General features: G+C 34.4%; 1 protein-coding gene across 1 annotated transcript; it reads right to left on the minus strand.

Annotated features, from left to right (window-relative positions):
- Positions 1–6,401: 6,401 nt before the first annotated feature.
- Positions 6,402–11,124, minus strand: LOC139877236 (violaxanthin de-epoxidase, chloroplastic-like). The gene is made up of 7 exons (XM_071864653.1): positions 11,014–11,124; positions 10,369–10,433; positions 9,391–9,682; positions 9,121–9,287; positions 8,782–8,878; positions 7,762–8,153; positions 6,402–7,088 (listed from the first exon to the last, which is right to left on the minus strand). Exons 1-7 carry the CDS (start codon positions 11,122–11,124, stop codon positions 6,554–6,556), a joined length of 1,659 nt encoding a protein of 552 aa, XP_071720754.1. The 3' UTR covers positions 6,402–6,553.
- Between the last annotated feature and the right edge of the window lie 12,125 nt (positions 11,125–23,249).

Raw genomic sequence — 23,249 nt, forward strand, 5'->3', positions numbered from 1 at the left:
GCTTATGAGAGCTTATAGGAGCTTGAGCTTATGATTTTAATAAGCTCCAAGTCATAAGCTTCGTTTGGTAGAGAAAAAAAGTAGAGCTTATGAAAATCATAAGCTCTGAAAAAATAAGCTACCTTTGGTAGCTTATGAAAAAAAGTAGAGCTTATGAACTGGAAAATAAGCTCCAGCTAGTTTACCAAACACTTATAAAAAATAATAAGCTCCAGCTACCAGCTTAAAAAATAAGCTCTAGCTCCAGCTCTATCTCATAAGCTCCAGCTCCAGCTCCAGCTACTTTCATCCAAACACACCCATTGTATAATTCCTAAAGCGAAAAAATGTCTACATCAATAGTTATTGTTTGACTTAACCATATACAGAATTACCATATTTGGTTTGGATCATATCACATCATGTATTTTAGTTGGTTTGAACTAGTATACGAACACTCGCTTCGTGCCGGGGGTTTGGTTTTCAAAGTATTTTATTACGTTTAGTTTGTAAAATTATTTCATGGCTAACGATGATGTCGTTGAAGCGCAACTTGAGTCGAACTAAAAGGTATAACCCGTGAAAGATTTAAATGTCATTTTAAATTAACAATATATGTGCATCTCCGCATTTCGCTATGGAATTGTCGACTTTTAAAAATTTAACGTAAAATCAACGTGTATGAAAAGTACCCCAAATATTTAGCGTTTTTTAAAAAGCGTCCGTTTTGCGTATAGCTAGTGACATTGTGTTCCTAAAATTATTTCGAGTTTAACGATGGTGTCGGAAAAATTTGACTCGTTGCGAGCGAGAAGATATGACCCGTTGAATATTTGGGTGGAGTTTATTTAAGATTTTTTTAGGAAAATGGTAATTTGACACTTTACCCCCTGTATGAGGGGTCGATTTGCTTTTTTGGAAAAAGTGTGGGGGTTTTGTTGTGCAAATGAAATTTAGTTAAGTAAGAAAAAAAAATGAAAATTGGATTATTATAATAAACATAAACAATAATAATTTTTTCAAGTAGTGGAACCTATTTCAGTATCTTCATTTGGTTTAGTTGTTTATAAAAAATTAAAAAATTATCATCTTTTCATTTTTGAAAGTTTTCTTATTGAAGTTTAAGTTAATCGTTTTTTGGTATTATATAATGCTTTTTGAAAATTGTACAATTTAGTATATCCATATATATTTAAATAATTAATATTTTTGCTATTATATAATGTTTTTTGAAAATTGTACAATTTAGTATATTCACATATTTTTAGATAATTAATATTTTTTAGAAATAAAAAAAGTAAATAATTTCATCATGTTGTTGTAGGTGTAATCACATTACCAATCTTTAAATAAAAAGTAAAAAAAAAAAAAAGTTAACATTATAAGTCTCATATATATATATATATATATATATATATATATATATATATATATATATATATATATATATATATCGTTTTGATTTTTTTAGTTGGCGATGTTGTAATACATAAAACGCATATATAGGCAAATGGCAAATGTAAAATGTAATGGTAACTATCTCACTTTTGTATTGATCCAGGCCTTTATAGGGCATTATTTTATTATTAGCTTAGAGAATAAAACCTCACTAATATACTCATGGGCTGATCTAGCCCTTTTTGGAAGCCCAATACAAACATGAGTACGGATGTTAGCACTTTAGGTTGATGTTTATATTTTGTCCCTTATTTTTTTTATGGTGTATCAAGTTTCAGTTTCAACTGTAGCAACTTTGGCATTTCCTTGCAACTATTCATTTCTTTTAATAGCTACTACCCACAACATCATAACTACACAAAAATATTAATCCGTATAATTTACAAACGTAGATAACTATATTCTAATTTTATAAACTCAACTTAGTGAACTTACATTTATAATAATTAACAAACTATTGATTTCAGGAAGATCATGCAATGGTATCAACTTAATGCCTACGTTCACTTGAACGGATTCAAGTGATGGACAAATGTGTATATATTGACCCGAGCTTAATTGGTTCACAAAGCGAGTTGGATATTCAACTTAAACCAAAAAAATTGTTACTTAGTAGTCTATATATTAGTGAGTATATAGATATAGATATAGTCATATAGATATACCTTGTGTTTCAGGTACATCTGTTTGAGTTTGAAAATTGCTTCAACTTTGGAATAACCAGTGGTGTTAAGATCTTTGATCCAACTTTCAATTTGAACGTCACCAGCTGCCTTAAAGGCTTGTAATCCTGCGATGTTCAAATAAGATGGACCAAAGGCATTTGGTTCCCTTAAATTCAAGTTCGCCATTGTTTTTACCCATTGAAAACCTAGCTAGTACGTTTCTTAAAAAACTCTTAGCTTTTGTCATTATATTCTTTATTTTAACAATTGCAGCTAAATACTTAAATACATATAAAAAAACTAACATCTATCAGATAATAGTTAAAACCTACCGAATATTAGCTACAAACTAACAATTAGTTTTTTCAAACACTTAATACTATATTTTCAATTAAGAGGTTGTCAGTTCAATTCCTGAGATAAACATTGCATATATTTTTGAGTTGGCATGTGAAAAATAAGTTCAAGACCCATATTTTTGTAAGAAACTGGATATGTATTAAAAAATTGAGTTTCTTTTACATAGAAACCTTATACGATAAAGATGGGTTCTTATAAAAAACTAATTTTAAAAAAATTATTTCTTGAAAAAAACTGAGTATGTGTAAATAATTTAAATTCTAGTAAAAGGGCTTAAAAAGTTGATTTACTAATAAGGGACTAATTTAATTGATAAAACTGAAAAGATAAAATTGTAAATTACGATTATTTATCCCCTTTATTTTATTCTATCGCATATATATCTTTGTCTTCCCACAACACAACTCCACACATTCACTTATAATTATTTATCAATTACGATTATTTATCAAATTTATTTATTATATATATGTATTACTTATATCAAAGCAAACATTTTTTCAGTTGTCTGTTACTCATTTGAGAATCATTTTTGATTTTTAGCTCTTTGTCTTCACATCTTCTCTTCACTCATACTCCGTTTCCATTTTTTTTTTTTTTTTTAATTGTGTTGTTAGAAGTTAGAGGTGAAGATCTTATAAACTTAGTCACTACCCCACCGTCTGCCACCATACATGGGCCATCTTCTCCGTTCATCAGATGCTCCGGTAAGTAACACTTTAAAACATTGTAGATCTATTTTTTTTTTTACGGAAATACTCCAGATCTGAGCTTGTCTCATGTATAGATCTGATTTTTTCTTGAGTTCTTTCAGATTTGAATGGTATTGATTGTTGCCGACATCGTTTTTGCTAGAAGTTGGTGTTAGTGGCGAATTGTTGCCGGAAGTGTCAAGTAGCTGTTGACGGTGGTTTGTTTCAAAAATAGTTGGTGGCGGTGGTGTTTTATGGAGGGTTTTTATGGTTGTTTTTGGTGATAAAATTTTTTTTATTAGTCTTTGTTAGTTATTGTATTAATTTTAGTATATGATTTTTGTTTTAACATCTACTCCAATTTATTTATTTATTAGATTGTTTAGAATCGATTAAAGTAGATGTTAATTATTTAGTTAAACTTAAAAACAGAATTCAGAATAAAATCAGAAGATTAAATAAATTATTTAAAAAAAAAAAACTACTGTAGCTACAGTGCGCTACAGTAGCTACAGTGTTTTTTGAGGTATGTGGCGGGTTATGATTGGAGGATTTTGTTTAAACTTAAAATCAGAATTCAGAATAAAATCAGAAGATTAAATAAATTATCTCAAAAAAAAAAAACTACTGTAGCTACAATGCGCTACAGTAGCTACATTTTTTTTTTTTTGGTATGTGTCGGGTTATGATTGGAGGGTCTTGTCCATATTTAGTGTATAGTATAATACTCCCTCTGTCTCATTCCAATAGTCCACAGACAGAAAATACGCAGTTTTAGGAAATCTCACCAATTTCATTTCTCCACCAATGAAATATCTTCTCTCTCCAGATCCACCAATGAAATATCATTTTTCCTTTCTATTTATGGAAGTGGACTATCAGAATGGGACAGCCCAAAATGAAATAATGCCCTATTGGAATGAGACGGAGATAGTATATAATATATAATATAATATATAATATAATATAATATAATATAATATAATATAATATAATAACTTATTGAGTCATGAAGTAAAATGAATTTGATGTCGATGATTTGATTAGAGGTAAACTTGCGGGCATATCTCAACGGTTTTTCTCATGTACTTTGTGTCATGAGATAGGGAGAGGTCATGGATTCGATCCCTAGGGATGACATGATTTTATTTAAACCAATTGAACACCAATAATGGTGGTATATATTGACCCTATAAGGAGGTTTTACCGGATTCGTTCACGGACCCCTACCCGGAACCACTGCTCGAATGGATGTGTTCCCGGGTACCGTCGATCGGGTTCGCCCGAACGTGTGTGTTACGTGCAAATGATGAGGGTCGTTGAAAAAAAAAAATCTATTGATGAAAAAAAAAATCGTCGTTAAAAAAAAGCATGAAAAAGTGGGTCATATTTACAACTTGTTTCCCATTAGGAAGCTTCACCATGGCCCTAGTTACCGGTAGATGAGTAACAAAACGTCAAAAAAAAAACATACTCACCTCAATTCTTTTTGGGAGATGATTCTCACACACCACTTTTTGATCCTTATATACTTTTGTCTCATAAGTTGACAGTTATATCCCTAAAAAGTTGAACTTATATTATTATTATAAGTATAATTAAGGGTAGATTATGTAATTAAGTGTACATGGATCAAATTGTAGTGTGTGAGAATCACCTCCCATTCTTTTTACTTGATATTTAGACAATCACTACTCGTGCATTGGATTCTATTGTTGTTGCACATTACTAATTTATGTTTACGTAAGAAACGGTAAACGAACAATGGTTTATCTATCTGATGTACGCGGTCTATAAGGTATCCTGTGACCGTTTCGACTCTTTTTCCAAGCAAATAGCAACCAATATTTCCAGTGAGGTTTGAACCTAAAATCTCTTCAAAGTTTATGTGTACGTCGATTCGTCAACATTAATCGGCAAGTTTTAGGTATCTTAATTAAGATGTATGATCAAGTAATCTCAAATGGTGTCATAGTGGTTAGATGCTTGAGAATCTTCAAAGTAGACTCACGGTAAATCCTCACTTACTACACTTTTAAGGATTTGCCATATTTTTAATGTATGAACATGTCATTAATTTTTTTTAAAGATGTATGAACGAGTCATTATAATTGACGCTATTATCTTATTTTCCTCCCTAATTACCAAAAGGGTGAATTTGGACCCAATAAGTATACTTATAGTCGTACTCATGACTCGTTGACATTTTATCATCATAAAATCAACACGATCAGCTCATTAATAACAAACTGAGTTCGTATTTAGACCATATATAACCAGGCGTCAAAAAATTGGGTCAGATGACGTGCTAGAGGGTTCTGACGCCCCCTGACGCCTCTAACGGGGCGTCACCCTTAACACCCCAGGGGCGTTAGTCACAAACTTGACTGAAAAAAAGAAAGGCGTCAGGGAATTTTTAACCAATCGGAATTAACCACTAATTTTTATATATTATTAATTTATTTAATTTTTATACAACTATTCATCATATTTTACCACATCACCCATCACAAATTTAACACTCAAAAAAGTGACGCCCGTTTATTTAACTTCACTTCATGACCTTGACACATCACTCAAAAAGTGTATCCGCTGCCCTGTGACTTCTGTCATTCATGAATTTTGACCCCCACTTGTTTTTCAGAAAAAAAAAAAAAAAAACAAATAAAAATGTAAAAGCATGACAATTACAAGTGACCCGCAACACATGCTTGTACTTTTTCCCTACAAGGGTGACCCGAAATCATTACCACTACTGTTCAATCAATTACCAGTGAGATGGCTATGATTGTTCATGTAAAGCATGACAATATGCTGTTACAGAACTAGAATCCAATCATTTATTTATTCATTTACTATAAGTGTAACAAAAGTTAATTAATTTCCTATGAAACAACATACCTGAACAATTGAACAAAACTAATTCAGTTGTTAACAATAATAATTAAGGTAAACAAGAATTTATGTACAAGATTATTACTACGTAGTATAATATAACTCTAGTTGTATTTTAACAAAATGAAATTGATTTTAAATCATACGATGGAATACCAAATTGATGTGACATCATTAAAAGCAGAAATAATAAGTGATGTAGCCAATAAAAAAAGATACAAAAATCATTTTATATGATATATAAAGAATAACTTAACAAAAATGTTTAATCATACTATTCTTAGTACCAATACAATGACATGTTTTCATACAACGAAAGTTGTACATTGCTCAAAAATGATCAATTGCAGCCTTTTAAAGCAATTCAAGAAGTATCAATATGTCACAACACCTTAAACACTAAAAATAATTTTTTCTTCTCACCTTTGGTTTTCTGTTCCCTATATACATATAACGATTACATATACTGATATATGACTTGAACTCTTAACCAGATTTCGAAAATTATCTTAGTTTCCTAAGTGGTAACGTTCGCCCAAACAACTTTTCAACTTCTGTAGCTTCCATTTGAAGTTCATTCAAGATTTCTTTTTCTTCTTTAGTGAGTTCTCTAACAAAATTTTCTTCGTCTTGTTGCAACTCTTTAAACCCTTCGATTAACCGTTGAAACAATGTCATTTGTGTGTCCCTAGCCTTTACTACCTCTTCTTCTATCTCCTCAGCTTCTTTTATTATAAATTTCTCACCTTCTTCGGCTTCTTTTATGATAAATTTCTCACCCTCTTCGGCTGTTTTTTCTAGTCTCTCGACAAGTGGCGGTTCGGGCCCACAAGAGTTGTCTGTTTGGATGAATGTGTCAAAATTTCGACCAACACTTTGAGCCGCCTTTTGTAGTTGTGAAATGATAGTTTTTGGTAACGTTGAACTTCGTGTGTATATGAAAGCTCCTCCGTATCCATCCCACGCGTCATTTCTTCCACGATAATACACAAATATATAATCGTCCGGTTTGTTTTCTATTTGGGATGACAAGATGTACCTGCAAATGCAGTTTATGGATCATTTTGACTTAAGCCAATATATTTACTTATTTAATGATGTACAGTTTTGTAATTCCAAATTCGACAGCGGTTTGGTGGTGACTAGTACGTCCCGTTTCGCCTCTAATTAGTAGGTCAACACTAAAAGTCAGTCAGGTCAAACTTGTGAAAAGTCGGTCAACGTTAGTCAACGTTAGTCAACGTTGGTCAAACGTTGACTTTTGCCTACCCTTGTTACAGTGTAAACGAAAATCACAAGCCCATTTAGAAATTAGGTGGGAAAAACACTGAGTTACATATTATCTCTTACAAATAAATTACTTTAATAGGTACACTATATTTAGGAAAACATCATAAAAAACCTATGTAATATTTAAACAAACACTACATCATCTTATTTGTGAATCATTTATTTCTAAAATATTTTTAGTTAATTTATTTTTATTTAAAAATCAACGTTGGTCAACGTCCATCTCGACCGACTCAACCTTTCAAGGTCCTGACCAACTCGTTTGCGTCTCGCGTCTTATTCAACCTTGTTCAACAAATGACATTTTTGTTTCATATTTTATCGATGAATACTAAGGGTAAAAAGGATTACTTTCGAAATAAGTAAAATGTAGAGCTCAAATTACATGAATGCATAGAAAAATGAAAGGTTGGAACTTATACCAGTCATCTTGGTAATGAAGAAACTCGTTGTCATGATTATAAAGAACGCCCGGTTGATTTGAATCTTGAACAAATTTTTGCACCGCAGATCGAGTAAAGAATCCGCCATCTGGAGTCCTTATACGCCATGTCAGATCGCCTACAAGTTTATTAGATTCCATATGGAACTCATGCAACTGACAATCAAAGACATCAAATGTAGGATTTAGTCCACTTGTTATGAACCATTTTCCACTAAAGTCCTTTATGTTGAAGGTTTGAACGACTGCACTAGGATCCGGGACCGGGAATTCACCCACATCAGATTTACGTGGCACACATTTCTTTCGTGAAACCGCACACTCGTTAAACTGGTCCACAACACTGTTTTCAAACAAATCACCACATTTTATCTGTGAAACACAAGTTCATGAATATGTAAGAATCTATGTTGTTTCCAAAATTAAGTATGGATAATGATATTTCTACCACCTATCATGTACAACTATTTATGGACATAGTACAAGTAGTTATTGCATGATATGAGGGTCGGGTTGCTTAGATGATGGATTATAACCCGCTGACCCATAACATTTTCTGTCCACATTTCAAGCGTTTTTATGATTACAAAATATTACAGTTTGTATCTGAAACTTTAAATTAAAACGATTTAGGAACTTGAAAATTGTATGCATACAAAAATAAGACTTCATGTGACTTTCAACCTGTTTTTTGACCCGTTCAAACTGAACCTGGCAATTGGGTCGGGTAGGGGTCCAAACAGGGCGAAAGCAAATGGGCCAGATTTTTTAACGGATCCAAACGGGTCAAACCCAATCAGGTCAGGTTCCAAGACCCGTTTGGGCCTTATAGAAATCTATTGGACCCATTTTGAAGAGTTTGGGTTTACTTTGCCAGGTATAGTTAAAACCAATTTGACCCATCTGATAAACACAACCCATATAGACCCATTTATATACGGGTCAAAATTTCCACCTCTAACACAGTTTGTAAATAAAAATGGAAGAGTAGAGAAATTACTTGGCATTCGGTCTCATCAGGTCTATTGTTGCAAGTCTGAAGACAAGCAACATTCGCCGCACAAGATGGGTTTGCAATACATTTCGCAAGTTCGATCCTGTAACAAGTGAATGCTTTTAAACACTTAATGATTATGCAAATAAAAGTTTGGTGATTAACTTTTTTTAGGCATAAAAACCGATGATGAACATATCGTAGCCCATAGGACAAAGATTTGAGTAAACATGGCACCTAAAGCCTCAATTATTTGGAAATTACTCCCATGGTTATTTTATGTTTCCTTTTTATAGATTTAACTTACAGAAATAATTGTACACACAAAAAGAGTTGGGTGAAAACCTGCATTCTTTGAGCAAGCAAGTGCAAGTTTTAAGAGCATCAACGGCATCAACCTGGGGAATAATAACAAATGTGCAAACCAATACGATAGCCAACTGTACGAATTGTCTCCATTGTCTTTCAAGAATCAAATTCGCGCCCTTTTTCAGATCAAAATTTTGTATTTCCTTTATAATAAAGAATGATTCTTATATTAATTAGAAAATGTTCCCAACATTCAAAAGGAAAATCCAGATTACTCACTGAAGTAAGAATTATACAACAAATTACCTCGATACTTGCATTGATGGCACGTATTTGAAATTTCTCCTTGCAATGTGACAATTGGGTCGAATAGTTAGTGTCCGACCTATATGATCTAAACAACCGGAAGTATTTATTGTATCCACGGTTAGATCGAATATTCATCATAATTATAGTTGCAGGAGCTGGTCCACTCTTGAGGAACCTTTCGTAACTCGATGATTTGGTATGCAAACTGACAGTTTCCTCTTTGCAGATAAATACCGTAACGAAAGAGCCATAGTAACTATAATGGCTTCCAAGTGCAACCTGAAAATTCCTTTTAACAAAAAGTAAGAAATTAAATTCTAATTATTGAGGACATAACCACAACAGAAATCATCAGATATGGATAACATATACTTACGTCTATCATTAGAACTTATAACTGTCATAAAAACACAAGAATATGAAATTTAGGCAAGTTTTATGGCTTGGGTAATGGGTCAATTCTGGTACGAATAAGTGATTTTTGTTGATGGTTTGGCGACTTCTAATTGTATGTTGGAACACAATGCCTCTTCCTATATAAATTATGCCCTAAAAATGCTAACAAGAACAGGGTACTCTTCATCTCTAACTAATAACCTTTTTTATTTTTTATTTTTAACTTTTGAGATCAAATGAGTTACTTTATAGGTTTAAGGGAGGTGAAATGTAAAAAAAAGTTTCAATTTTTATATAATCTGATTAAATATTCTGTCATTGTGAGCAATGAGCAGAACTACCTTATCATTCTTCCATTCAATTCAATTCAATTCATTTACCAACCATGGTAATCAATAGTACGGAAAAAAAACAAGAAAAACCATGAAGCTACGATCAAGACACTATCTAAACTCACAATTCCCACTTTACATTGCCATACAAGTCATGGAACTTAGTAGCTTAATGCGAATATCAAACCATAATGACTCTCAAAAATATGATTAAAAATTTCATGAAAAACAGAACAATTAAAGTTACCTGCTTGATATAATGCTAGTGCAGATTATTGGAGTATTGGGATTTGGGAGCTTAAAATCAGCCTCCTGTGTAATATATCTTTATTACTTTCAAACATTGTAAGATTTCTTTCTTTTCTAAAAAGTACAAATATTTAGATTGTTGTGGAAGTGGGCTGGCACCTTATCCCAATTTTGGTGAGTCAAAATTTGTGGTGGTGAAATTTAGGCTGCGTCACTTCAAATCAATGGAAGGAAGATATCAACTCAATATCCTATCTTCGTGTACTTTCATCCTTGAGTCTTTAAAATTCGTTTTGAAGTGCATCTTCAGGGAAAAGGGCTCTTACTGTTTTGTACTTTTTGGTTAAGTAAAATAAAATGTCACATTCCTATCTTTGTTTTGGATTTGAAAGTTGAGATTTGAAATTGGTGTTCTAGGTGTAAAAATGCATGTAAAACGGTAAACATTAACTAGATAAAGTTTTTTACTCTATAAGTTTCTTTTTAACATCAGTTTGGAATCACTCAGTGGACTTAACCAACCACGCGTTCATCTCCGTAGTTGCATAACCCTCCCCTAACTACTACCTTGGAGGAAACATGGACCGATCCGAGGGCATGTTCTAGGTGTAAAGATGATCTTTAGCAAGTTTATAGTTGTAACCAATGTTTCAGGTAATTCAGCGCTAAAGTCAGCTAAATCAGGGCTAAGTTCATCCAAATTTTCATGAATCCGTAACTCCCCTCTGTTTTTGTTTGATTCCAAAAGAGCCATCTTTACAAACCCCAATTATTATGTCTATTGACTAAAGGAAAACCATATAAAAAACAAAATTAATAATTTTAGACTAAAAAGATCAAAAACGGTAGTATAACATACTAAACCCAAAAATTTCAGATTGGATTAGACACTACGTTGACAATGCAATCATCGATTGTCTCGTGGTTTCGACCATGGAAGCTTAGGCACCGTCTAACTCCGCCATGTATTTGTCGCAATCTTCACAACAACCTTTACAATTTTTTCCCTGTTTAGACCAAGCAAAAGTACTTGAAATAGAGGTATTAAATAGTAGTAGGCCTTATTCTTTGCTGCGATCTTGAAAACGAACTTTTATAATTTATTAAAAGTAATTACATAGACATTAAATCTAAATGATAGAAATATAGAGCAAGAGTAACAAACTGGAGCAATCAGTCTCTTACTTCACAATTGCAAAAAACCAAGCAATGTGCGTATGTGAAAAAGAAAGTGCAACATCAAAACATTTAACATCAAATTGGAATAAAGAGCCATCCTATAAAGCTGGTGGTTTAAAATGTTGCACTGGTGGTTTAAAATGTTGCACTGGTTCTTTCTAATCGTGGGGCGATACTACAGTTCTGGTGGTCTATAAAGCTGGTGGTTTAAAATGTTGCACTGGTTCTTTAAATCAACCAAAGTCAATCAACAATTATAGACAGTATTTCTATTGAAGCATAGTATGAAGCACATAAAAGCAAATGAACAAAAGGCAGTTACAATGCAGCTAAGTGAAAGTCATTATCTAACACATGTCACACCAACCACCACCATCACAGTTAATTCTTATTAAGTATGGCATAAGGTCACACAAACAAAAGGCACAGTATGAAGCACAAATCAAAAAATGAACAAAAGGCAATTAGGATATATATAGCAGAGTGAAACTCACTAACTTACACAACCGAAGGCCACACGGCCACCACCAACCACCACCATCGGAATTGAATGCCAATAAATATGGCATAAAGCCACACAATGCATTTTATAATAATGATTATTTTCTTCATAATTAAAAAGTAAAAAAAAGTAATAGACCACATCACTAAACAATGTATGTGTCTTATACGCTGATTGTACCAAACTAAAAAAGTAAAAAAAAAAAAAAAAAAAAAAAAAAAAAAAAAAATGCATAAGTGGTAACCAAAATAAAAACTCTAGACATTGACATCTTAACACACACAATGAAAACTCTAGTCATTTTACCCTTTATCATAAAATTCGAAAACCTTGTTTGCTTCTTGCTTCAAGAAAAAAAAAAAAAAAAAAAAAAAAAAAAAAAAAAAAAAAAAAAAAAGTGAGTTGTGTGTTGTTAGGTTTACACTTTGAAATGTTACCAATATCTTCTTGATCCCCCACTCCTCTATTGGTCAAGCAAAAGTAGTGTTTCAGTGTATGACATCGCAAAGCACGAATACTCAGTACTAAAAATCCCAGTAGAACTGACTTCTTCTGAATCAGGTTTATAAACATAAACAGCGCTGTCTACACTAGGAATCTCAATATCACTGATTCCTACTGACTTGGGTTAATAACCATACATTTCGATAATAGGTTCACCGGTTTTCCTAAATGCATGAAAACCATATTAGTATGGTGACTTAATCACGAATAGCTTTGTAAACAAGTTTGGAACCCCCTGTTCCATCCTCCATAAACAATAACCGCCTAACTCAGGAACCTTGGTTTCAATTACAACAAGAGATGTACATGACTTAGATATAAACAAGTATTCGTAGCAATCGTTATATAAGGACACCATATTATTCGGGAGGTCTATTTCTGTAAATTCTTCATTTGTCATATCAAATGACAATATCAAATTCTTCGTTTGAACCTTATGACCCGTACTAGTCCTATCAAAGGCAACCTAATAAATAAACTTATCTATACATACTTGGTGCCATGTCAATGCATTTGATTTACGGGGCACATTCCTAGACAAACTCCTCCAAGATCTCGAGCTTAAACTAAAAAGCTCAACTTGTGAAGGGATGCATTTTTTCATAATTTTATTTGTATTATTCGAACTTAAAATATAAGTCATTTTCACAAGCTTAGGGTCACTAGTACGAGGACAAACTCCGAAACCAACAACAAATGTAAATTCGTCATTGCAAGTACACGCTGTTGCAGTTGATCGTTGCTGAAGTGATAATTAGCGACAAAGTCAGAGCTGTCGATTAGTGATTTCCATGGTTTTGAAACTGATCAGCATCGAAGCAATGAATTCACAGGAAGCTTTTTGATGATTTCTATTTGAATTTCAAAAGGAACGTTCAGACATTTTGATTTTGTTTCTGATTTTGGGGAAAGTTATTTAGGGTTTCAATTAGGAATTTTATACAGTAAAACTAGGTTTACGAGTATTATAAAAGACTCAACGTGAAGAAATCGGGCCTACTGGGTTTGGGAGGTGATATTTCGACGAGGATTTAGTCATTTTAAATGTTGGATTTGCTTGATGATATGTGTTTAGTTGTATTCCTCGTTAAAATACATTTTCAACGATATAAGATACGTGTTTTGAATGTTTGCGGTTCATAAGTTGTGGTTGAAAGAGTTTTGGATCGTGCACTTGGGAAAATTCAGCACAGTACTGGAAAGCAGGGCCTCCGCGATTGCGGAGCTCCCCACACACAAACCATAGCGATCGCGGAGCAGTGGTCTGGAAGTGAGAAAATGGCTGTCCAAATTACTTTGTGTTTTCACAGTTTCACCCCCGCTTACTCGCAACTCCGATTAACATGAAACTTGGCCAACATGTTTATATATGACTACTAATTGAAGAAAAATTGTCGGATACCCGACCCGAACCCGTTGACTTTGACTTTGACCAAGTTTGACTTCTAGTCAAACTTAACCAAAAACTTATGCAATCGTTCTAATCTTCTTTTATACTTGATTCTTGCATGAAACTTGACAACGTGACTCACATGCTATATTAATCGAGTCGTAACGAGCCATAGAACTAATTGAACACATTTCGACTGACCTTGTATCTTACCCAGTATTGATATAACTTACTTGTTTAGGTCAAGACTAAACAACTTTCATTGCACAACGTTTAAAATGAAGTACTTTGGCATGCAACTACCGTGAAATCATAGTCCCACCTTTTCAACAAATTTTATTCTTTAAATCATGGGATGAGAAACATATATGGTTTATACTTTTATACTTTGAACACAAGTACGAAAACAAACATTCCACGTACGAGTTAGAACAAAAATCCTCAAGTTCAATTATCATTAGTTACACTTGCAAGGTTGATATCGGCTAAAAATTCACGTTTTCACCCCGGTATTAAGGCCCAAAAACAAGAAAGATTTGAACTTTATCGGCAAAATACCCACTTCGTCGGTTAGAATTGAAGAACAAGTAATTACGAAGGCGATACAAAAAGAATCAAGAGAATTGGATCTAAAACGAAGATTCTAGAGCGAAAACGGTGAAAGACAAGAAATCAAGTTACGATCCAGGGAATCAGCAGGCCAAACGGCTTGCCAACTGGCATGCCAATGTGAAAAACGGCCTGCCAAACGACCAGATCAAACGGCCTCAGCAAACGGGCTACCTCAGCAAACGGGCTGGCCAAACGGCCTGCCAGCCGTTTGCAGGCAAAAATCTAGCTTATTTAAAGGGCACTTGTCATTCATTTTCAACACGCACTTCAATTCACTTCTTTATCTCTCTTGTACAATATTAGTCATACTTTCAAGGTCTTCGACTCCGTGCGGAAAACCTAGTACCCGGAGAAGAACGCCGAAGATTGTATTAGGAGCGGTCTGGAGTCTTGAAGTTGTCACTTTTGTATTCATAACTCGTTTAATCTACTGGTAATTCTATCCCTTGTCTTTTTATAATGTCTTTCATTATTATGCTTTGCGGTATTGTTGCCATGATTAGCGAGTAGTTATCTTTAGTGTATGTTATGACGTAATCAGTTATACTGCCGAAATTATATTATGGCTTGTGTATGTTGTCAAAATGCTTTCCGATTATGCTTTGAACTCAATCGCTTTTCTAACTAATAGAACGTAGTTATTGGCTCTGTTATTGGGAAGTCACGTACCCCGATTCAGAGTACACTATCTGTGTCACCCCTTGGTAAGAGAAGTCTATCGGATACAACGTGAGTTTGACTGAGGCACACCGGTTGTAGTAAGTCCACCGAGCCTTGGATTCCGACTGAGGACTCTTTCGTAGTGAAACATCTGACTAGACCTCTAGTACATTGTTGGTCCTAGACCATGCTAGTGTAGTTACCAAGCATATAAACTTCGTACGTGCACGCTGAAGCACAACGGTTGTTGTAAGCTGTACCTCTGCTAAGTAAGGCCATGGAACACGGTTAGTGTTGACTAGTACACTTCACCATAACGCGATCTCAAGCATTGCACCCCGCTTGAGGGATTCTTAGTTAATTAAGGAAATGTTTGTTCGAACACATAAAGGATTGGACCGTTAGGATAACCGAAAGTTTCCTGGAAGTCAGCTTGACTTGGCCATGGTGTTCTTTATGGTTAAACTCTTTTAAGGGCCTAACTATCTTCTAAACCAATCATTAACGAAAGCATGTGACCCATCACGTCTCTCGGATATGGAAAACCATGTATTCCATTATACTTAAGAAAGTTTAGACCATTTCGGAATGTTAATAGGTCACCCAATCGAGTCGCTCAATTGGATGAGCCGTCTGAACATGTATGCCTGTAGTCAGACTGCACGGGCGTCGGGGGTAAGGGACGTTGCTGTCTATTCAGAATCTTCAAGCCTATCGCATTACCCAGTGACATGTCTTATGACAGGGGCGTTTAGGACTAGTGTAGTAAATACAAGGTCACTTCCTATCCATGAGCCAGCATTCCATAATATCGGCAAAGTAACTGATGAAATTATAACATGCACTTGTTTTAGCCTTATCTAAATTACAAATTTTATCGTATTTACTTTACTTTACTTTAATCTAGAAAACCCAAAATTAGGTAATCACCAACTACTCCTGCACTTTATAATTTTCTTAAGTTTTAGATATAGGTTCGATTCTACTGATATCTCAAAAATACGACTCTAGGTCATACTTCCCTTACTCGTAATAAGGAGTAGTACGATTTAGGCCCCGCTAAATATAAATTTAAAACAAGTGTCCCCCCTCTTGGTGGCCGGCCCTGACGCGCCGCGACCTAACGACATCGCGCGAAATAAAACCGTCCGTTTCGGTCATATCAAGAGGGAGACAAGTTTTTGGCACCGCTGCCGGGGAACTGGTATCAGAGAATACTGCTCTCTATCAAACTCATTCACAAACATTTAAGTGGTGTCTAAGAAAGACAATTATACACGGACTTGGTTGTTGGATTTTCTGAACAGTCTCCAATTATATTGGAACCAAAAGGATCCTGCCTCTCCGTAGTCGGCCTGGCCACTTGGTTTGTTGAATAGTTCGTGCGAAGCTCTGTTATCGAAATACCAAGGAATCAGTAGCAAGAACCAAAAACATATCTATAATTAGGATAATTAGAATACCTTAGCCTAAAATAAGACTACCTTAGACTATAATTAGAATACCTTAGATTACTTTAGATTAACTTACCTTAGATTAACTTAGTTTATCTGTATAAAAATTAAAACAACAAAAAGAGGCATACCCAGTGTATGACCCAAACCCGATCTAGACCAGGGCCGTTGTTATTTGTACATGATCCAGACGCCATAATCTCTAAAGCACGCAAGGAAGCACGAATCAGAAATCGAATGGCATTACGCGTTGCTTTAGCAGAAAACACTAAACCCACGATTGAAGGTCGAGGAGGACCGGTCAGATTTTCAGATATTCAAGGTCACTCGTTCGAGTTAAAACATCACATCATCCAGCTCATTCAGAACAACTGTCAGTTTCATGGATTACCGAATGACGATCCTAATTCTCACCTTGATAAATTTATATCTCTTTCGAACTCCTACAAACAGCCAGGGATAGGACAAGATATAGTACGGCTATACTTGTTCCCCTATTCTTTCACTCATCATGCTCAAACCTGGTTCGAAGGACTGGAAAAAGATTCCATCACGTCATGGACGGAGATGGCTACTAAATTCCTAACCAAATATTTCCCTCCTTCTAAACAAACCAAGCTGAAGAGTGACATCATTAACTTCAAACAAAGTTATGATGAATCTCTTTACACTGCATGGGAGCGATTCAAAACCCTGCTGAAGAAATACCCTAATCACCAACTAGAACGGTCAGCCCAAATCTGTACCTTCTACAATGGTCTTACGGTAAATCATAGGACAACGATCGATGCAGCAGCTCAAGGAAATCTGATGAACCAAACCGCAGACGAAGCATGGGAGTTGCTCGAGAACATGACAATGCATCATCATGACTGGAACAGTGGTGAAACAACTTCATCATGTGCCCCACTCTCTGCACTCAACAATCAAACGGAGGCCATCAAATCCCTCACAGATATGATGGAATCTCTTGCTAAACAACTCAGAGAATTGAAGACTGATGTGTGCAGCAGCGTATACGAAATAGTTATATTTTTTTTTGCGAAATACTATTAAATACGATACAATTTTACACAAGTTATTTATTTATTTATAGAGTGGATATACCTAAACCTTGCTACAACACTATAGGCAGTGTACCTAATCGTAAAGTAGTGTAGTTTTTAGTAAGTCCGGTTCGTCCACAGAGAACTAGCCAAGTTTAACGCTATATTTTTAAAACTATATTTGTATATATATATATATATATATATATATATATATATATATATATATATATATATATATATATATATATATATATATATATATATATAAGTAGTAATATTATTATAAAAGGGGGGTTTACCGTTTAATGACCGGTTTGTCGATTTTAAATAAAGCGTAAAGATAAATGACGATAATTAAAATGCGTAAAATAAATAACAATGAAGAAATTTAAAATTGCGAATAATAAAATGACAGTAATTAAAAGTACGATGAGAAATACAATAAAAGAATTATGCTTATTTAAACTTCCGTAATCATGATGTTTGACGTTTTGATTTTAATTGATTGTTACTCCAGTTAATTGTCCTTTGTCCTGGTTTATTTGATACCTATCTGGTTTTTGTCCATAATAGTCCATCGTTCATAATTATAAAATGCTCGTCAAATTAACCTTATTCCCGAAGTCAAATATTCCAACTAATTAGGGATTCGAACTGTAACAAGGTTTTAATACTTTGTTAATAATTACACCAGGTTATCGACTGCGCGTAATCCAAGGTTTTAATACTTTGTTAACAATTACACCAATTATCCTTGTATGTAATCCACCCCTGTTTTAATGAGATATGAATATTAATTTACCCACTTGATCAGAATGAATAATCAATTACCTAATCCGAATAATTAATTAAAGGATCGTAAAAGATGTCGTATAAACGTCACTAAATAGAACATACATAATCATTTTAATAATTATTAGATTAACTAATTTGAAGAAAGGTTCGACAGATTCTAATGAGTTGTCATTCGATTAGACAATACCCCCTATCTATTAATAGTCAATAGTCCAATGTCCACAAGTGTCGGTCTTTTGTCTAAACCTTAATTATGGTACAAAATATGGTAACACCGTCTTAATATTTAGTCTAACATCACGATTACTTTGGCTCAAATAAGCATAATAATAACTTAGTTACAAGACATTAATTTAAAAAGGAAGAACATAGCTTACAGTGGTGATTAATCGCGTAGCGTTACACGAACAGAGTTCAGACTTACAAAATCTTAAAACATTTCTTACAATAACCCAATTATTATTAAACTTAAATTAAACTTTAAATTATAAATATATATATATATATGTATGTATGTATATATATATATATATATATATATATATATATATATATATATATATATATATATATATATATATATATATATATATATATATATATATATATATATTTCTTACAGAGAAAGGAAGAGAAAAAGATGTGTTAACTCGTCCGAAAAATGCTGAATTTATAGGACCTGGCCACCAATTCCCTGCCATGCGATCGCATGGGAATAAGGCAGCCAGGCCATGCGATCACATAGCCAGCTGGATCCAGCCCAATCACTTTGTTTTCTAGTTTTGCCGACGTTTTATTAATATATAATATAATATATATATATATATATATATATAATTTTAAGAATTATTTATATATTATATTATATTTATGTGCATAGTTGATTTGTAATTTTAGCTCCGTTGCATCGCACGTTAATAGTTGGTTCATGTCCCGGTTCCGGATTTTTGAACGTCCTTTCGTACACGGAGATATCTTGTACTTTGCGTTTCGCGGCTTGCACTCTTGTAATTTTTAGACGTTTCTCATTAATAAATGGAACCACTTGAATTATATCTTGTTCATTTGAGCTTTTTGGTCATTTGCGTCTTCAAATCGTCGTTTTCTTCTTTTGTCTTCGCACTTATTTATTTAAACGAATATTACATAAAAATAGAACAATTACAACTAAAAGCTTTACATATTGGAAGGATATTGTGCCTAAATATATGTTCATTTGGAGCACTATCAAAGACACTGCCGCAGCAGGTCAACCAAGCTCAGGCTTGTGTAAATTGTACCAACCCGCAACCCACTGAAGAATATCAAGTTGAGTACGAAAACCCCGACGGATCGGTCTGTTACGTTCAATACCCAGCTCGTCCACCAAATCCCGGATTCAATCAACAACCTAGGGTTAATCAATTTCAGCAAAGCAATCAACCTTTTCGCTATCGCTATCCACCTTACCCAGCCTAACAATCTCAATTGACCTATGATCAACCACTTCCACTCACTGGCATCCCAGTTGAGGAAAATTCCCCTACCACCCAGATTACGAAAGCAACTAACCCAACTCTCGGAGCTGATGATCAGTTGACTCAGTTCATTCAAGGACAACAACAGCTAAATCAGAGAACTGCAGCTAGGCAAGATCAGACGGATATACTAATGAGAAACCAATTGGCTCTGCTCAAAAGCCTGGAAACGCAGCTCGGACAGTTATCACAACGCCTTGAAACCCGACCGCATGGAAGATTGCCAAGTAATACTATCCAAAATCCCGACATAGAAGAAGCAAAACAAATGGATTCCGTAATCCCAGAGGAAGAACCACGGAGAAGGTCAGCCAGGCTTAAGAACAAATCAACATATACTCAGAAGCTGACACCGGAAACTCCAGTTCGTGTACCCTATCATGGAAGGCTACAAGGAAAACCATCCAAGCTTGATTCCTTCAAACTTGATGGAAGATTTTTGGACACTATGTCCAAAGTCCCCAACCAGAAGAGATACATCCGAAGGCTTCTCTCTACAAAGGAGAGGATACCAGACTCTAACAAAATTCCACTGAGTGAAGAATGATCTGCATTACTCAAGAACTCTCTACCACCGAATCTAGGAGATACGGGATGATTCATTTTTCCATGTTCAATCTACCAATCTGGAACCATTCATGCGCTAGCAGATTTAGGAGCAACTATCAACCTAATCCCCTACTCTCTCTACAAGAGATTAAAGTTAGGAGACTTATCACCAACCAAAATGACAATCCAACTTGCCAATCACACAATTCCATATCCTAAGGGCATAGTTGAGAACGTCTTGGTGAAAGTCGACAAATTCTTGTATCCTACGGATTTCGTAGTAATGGATATCAAGGAAGACCTACACACACCAATAGTGTTAGGAAGACCTTTCATGAATACGGCTAGGACTGTCATTGATGTGTACAATCAAACCTTGATCTTACGATCACATGGGAAGAGCGTTACCTTCAAAATTGACCGACCAACCGATCTTTCTGGACAGGCAGAGATGTTTGCTATTTCCACCAGACGGGTCACTTTCGATGACGAGTCTTCACCACCAGCCGATGATATCGAGATGGGTGTCGAATCACAGTCTGTAGACGACCCAGAAATGGAAGAAGAGGATCCCAGTGAAGAAATAGAGGAAGAGGAGGAATCTGAAGAGGAAGAGGAAATGGAAGACGTAAAAGAAACTGCGACAATACCCGTTCCAAGCATTTAGCGTCATGAAGAAATAATGAGGCTTGAGACGGCAGATCACAGTTTAATCATTCGCTTCAAGAAGAAGACCAACAAGGCTGAGGTCAAGGATATAGAAATTGATCCTGCAAGTATCCAACTGGAGAATCAGAATACTGAAGAAACCCGTTCATCAGGCGCATCCTCAGAAGAACAATACACCGATGATGACGAGGTAGAGCAACATGAAGACATTCTGAATAACTCACACTCTCCAACCGAACCAGATCAAAAGGAGCCGGACTCTTCTTCAGATCGGATTCCGGTTATATCTACACACGCAGACATGATAACTTTCATCAATGATACCGATGAATTTGAAGAAATTCTCAAAGCCATCCGATAATCAACCATTGATTTTTCGCTACGCTTAACAGAACGAATTATGGCTATCCGAGAAGAACACAACTGATAATGCCAAAAATGAACACATATTTTACAGCATTATTCCCCAAGAAAGACAAGATTTTAGTTGATATTGTTCGATTTACAAGCACTATTCGTTTAAATATTAAAAAGTGAAGATAAAAGGCAGATGCGACAAATTGGAGACGGAAAGGTCCAAAAAGCTAAAAAGTACAAGATTCAATCAAAAAGGTTCAAATTATTGATGAGGAACGTCTCAAAATAACAAGAGTACAAGTTACAAGACGCAAAGTACACGATATAAAATAGTACGCGAGGACGTCCGAAAATCTGGAACCGGGACCTGAGCCTAGAAGAAACGCCCGACGTAACGGACTAAAATTATCTACTCAACTATGCATATAAATATAATATAAATATATAAATAATTATTAAAATTATTTATATATTTATTATTATTAAATTATGTCGACAAGCTAGGAGCCAAACGAATGTGAGCTGGAATTCATGGCCATGCGACTCGCATGGCCCTATGCCCATTTTCATGCGACTCGCATGAGGGGCTTTTCCAGGCCACATTCTATTTAAAGCGAGTTCGTGATCCATTTTATGTACACCATAATATATCTTTCTATCTCTCTTTTGTAATACATAAATAAATTTAATTATAATTTTAATTTTAATTAATAATAATAATAAGGTTATGTTAAGGAGTGTTTTGAGTGTATAAGTCGAAATTCTGTCCGTGTAACGCTACGCTATTTTTAATCATTGTAAGTTATGTTCAACCTTTTTACATTAATGTCTCGTAGCTAAGTTATTATTATGCTTATTTAAAACGAAGTAATCATGATGTTGGGCTAATTACTAAAAATGGGTAATTGGGCTTTGTACCATAATTGGGGTTTGGACAAAAGAACGACACTTGTGGAAATTAGACTATGAGCTATTAATGGGCTTTATATTTGTTTAACTAAATGATAGTTTGTTAATGTTAATATAAAGATTTACAATTGGGCGTCCCTATAAATTACCATATACACTCGATCGGACACGATGGGCGGGGTATTTATATGTACGAATAATCGTTCATTTAACCGGACACGGGAATGGATTAATAGCCACTAGAATAATTAAAACAGGGGTGAAATTACATTCAAGGGTAATTGGTGTAATTGTTAACAAAGTAGTAAAACCTTGGTTTACACGCAGTCGATAACCTGGTGTATTCATTAAACAAAGTATTAAAACCTTGTTACAATTCGAATCCCCAATTAGTTGGAATATTTAACTTCGGGTATAATAATAATTTGACGAGGGCACTCGCATTTTATATTTATGACTGATTGACTGTTATGGACAAAAACCAGACGGACATATTAAATAATCCAGGACAAAGGACAATTAATCCATGGGCATAAAACTAAAATCAACACGTCAAACATCATGATTACGGAAGTTTAAATAAGCATAATTCTTTTATTTCATATTTAATTTCCTTTATTTTATATTTAATTGCACTTCTAATTATCGCACTTTTATTTATTGTTATTTAATCGCACTTTTAATTATCGTACTTTTTAATTATCGTAAGTTTATTTTATCGCACTTTTATTAT

This window comes from Rutidosis leptorrhynchoides, chromosome 11 (genome assembly GCF_046630445.1).
Source record: "Rutidosis leptorrhynchoides isolate AG116_Rl617_1_P2 chromosome 11, CSIRO_AGI_Rlap_v1, whole genome shotgun sequence".
NCBI classification, from domain to species: Eukaryota; Viridiplantae; Streptophyta; class Magnoliopsida; order Asterales; family Asteraceae; genus Rutidosis; species Rutidosis leptorrhynchoides.

Bases quoted from the DNA above. Each gene is read 5' to 3' on its own strand.
- LOC139877236 (XM_071864653.1), bottom strand. From the start codon at position 11,124: ATGGCTCTTTTGGAATCAAACAAAAACAGAGGGGAGTTACGGATTCAT. The intron at 8,879-9,120 runs GTTTTCACCCAA...CACTTGTTACAG, and splicing joins TGCTTGCTCAAAGAATGCAG to GATCGAACTTGCGAAATGTA. The intron at 8,154-8,781 runs GTAATTTCTCTA...TGTGTTTCACAG, and splicing joins CTGATGAGACCGAATGCCAA to ATAAAATGTGGTGATTTGTT.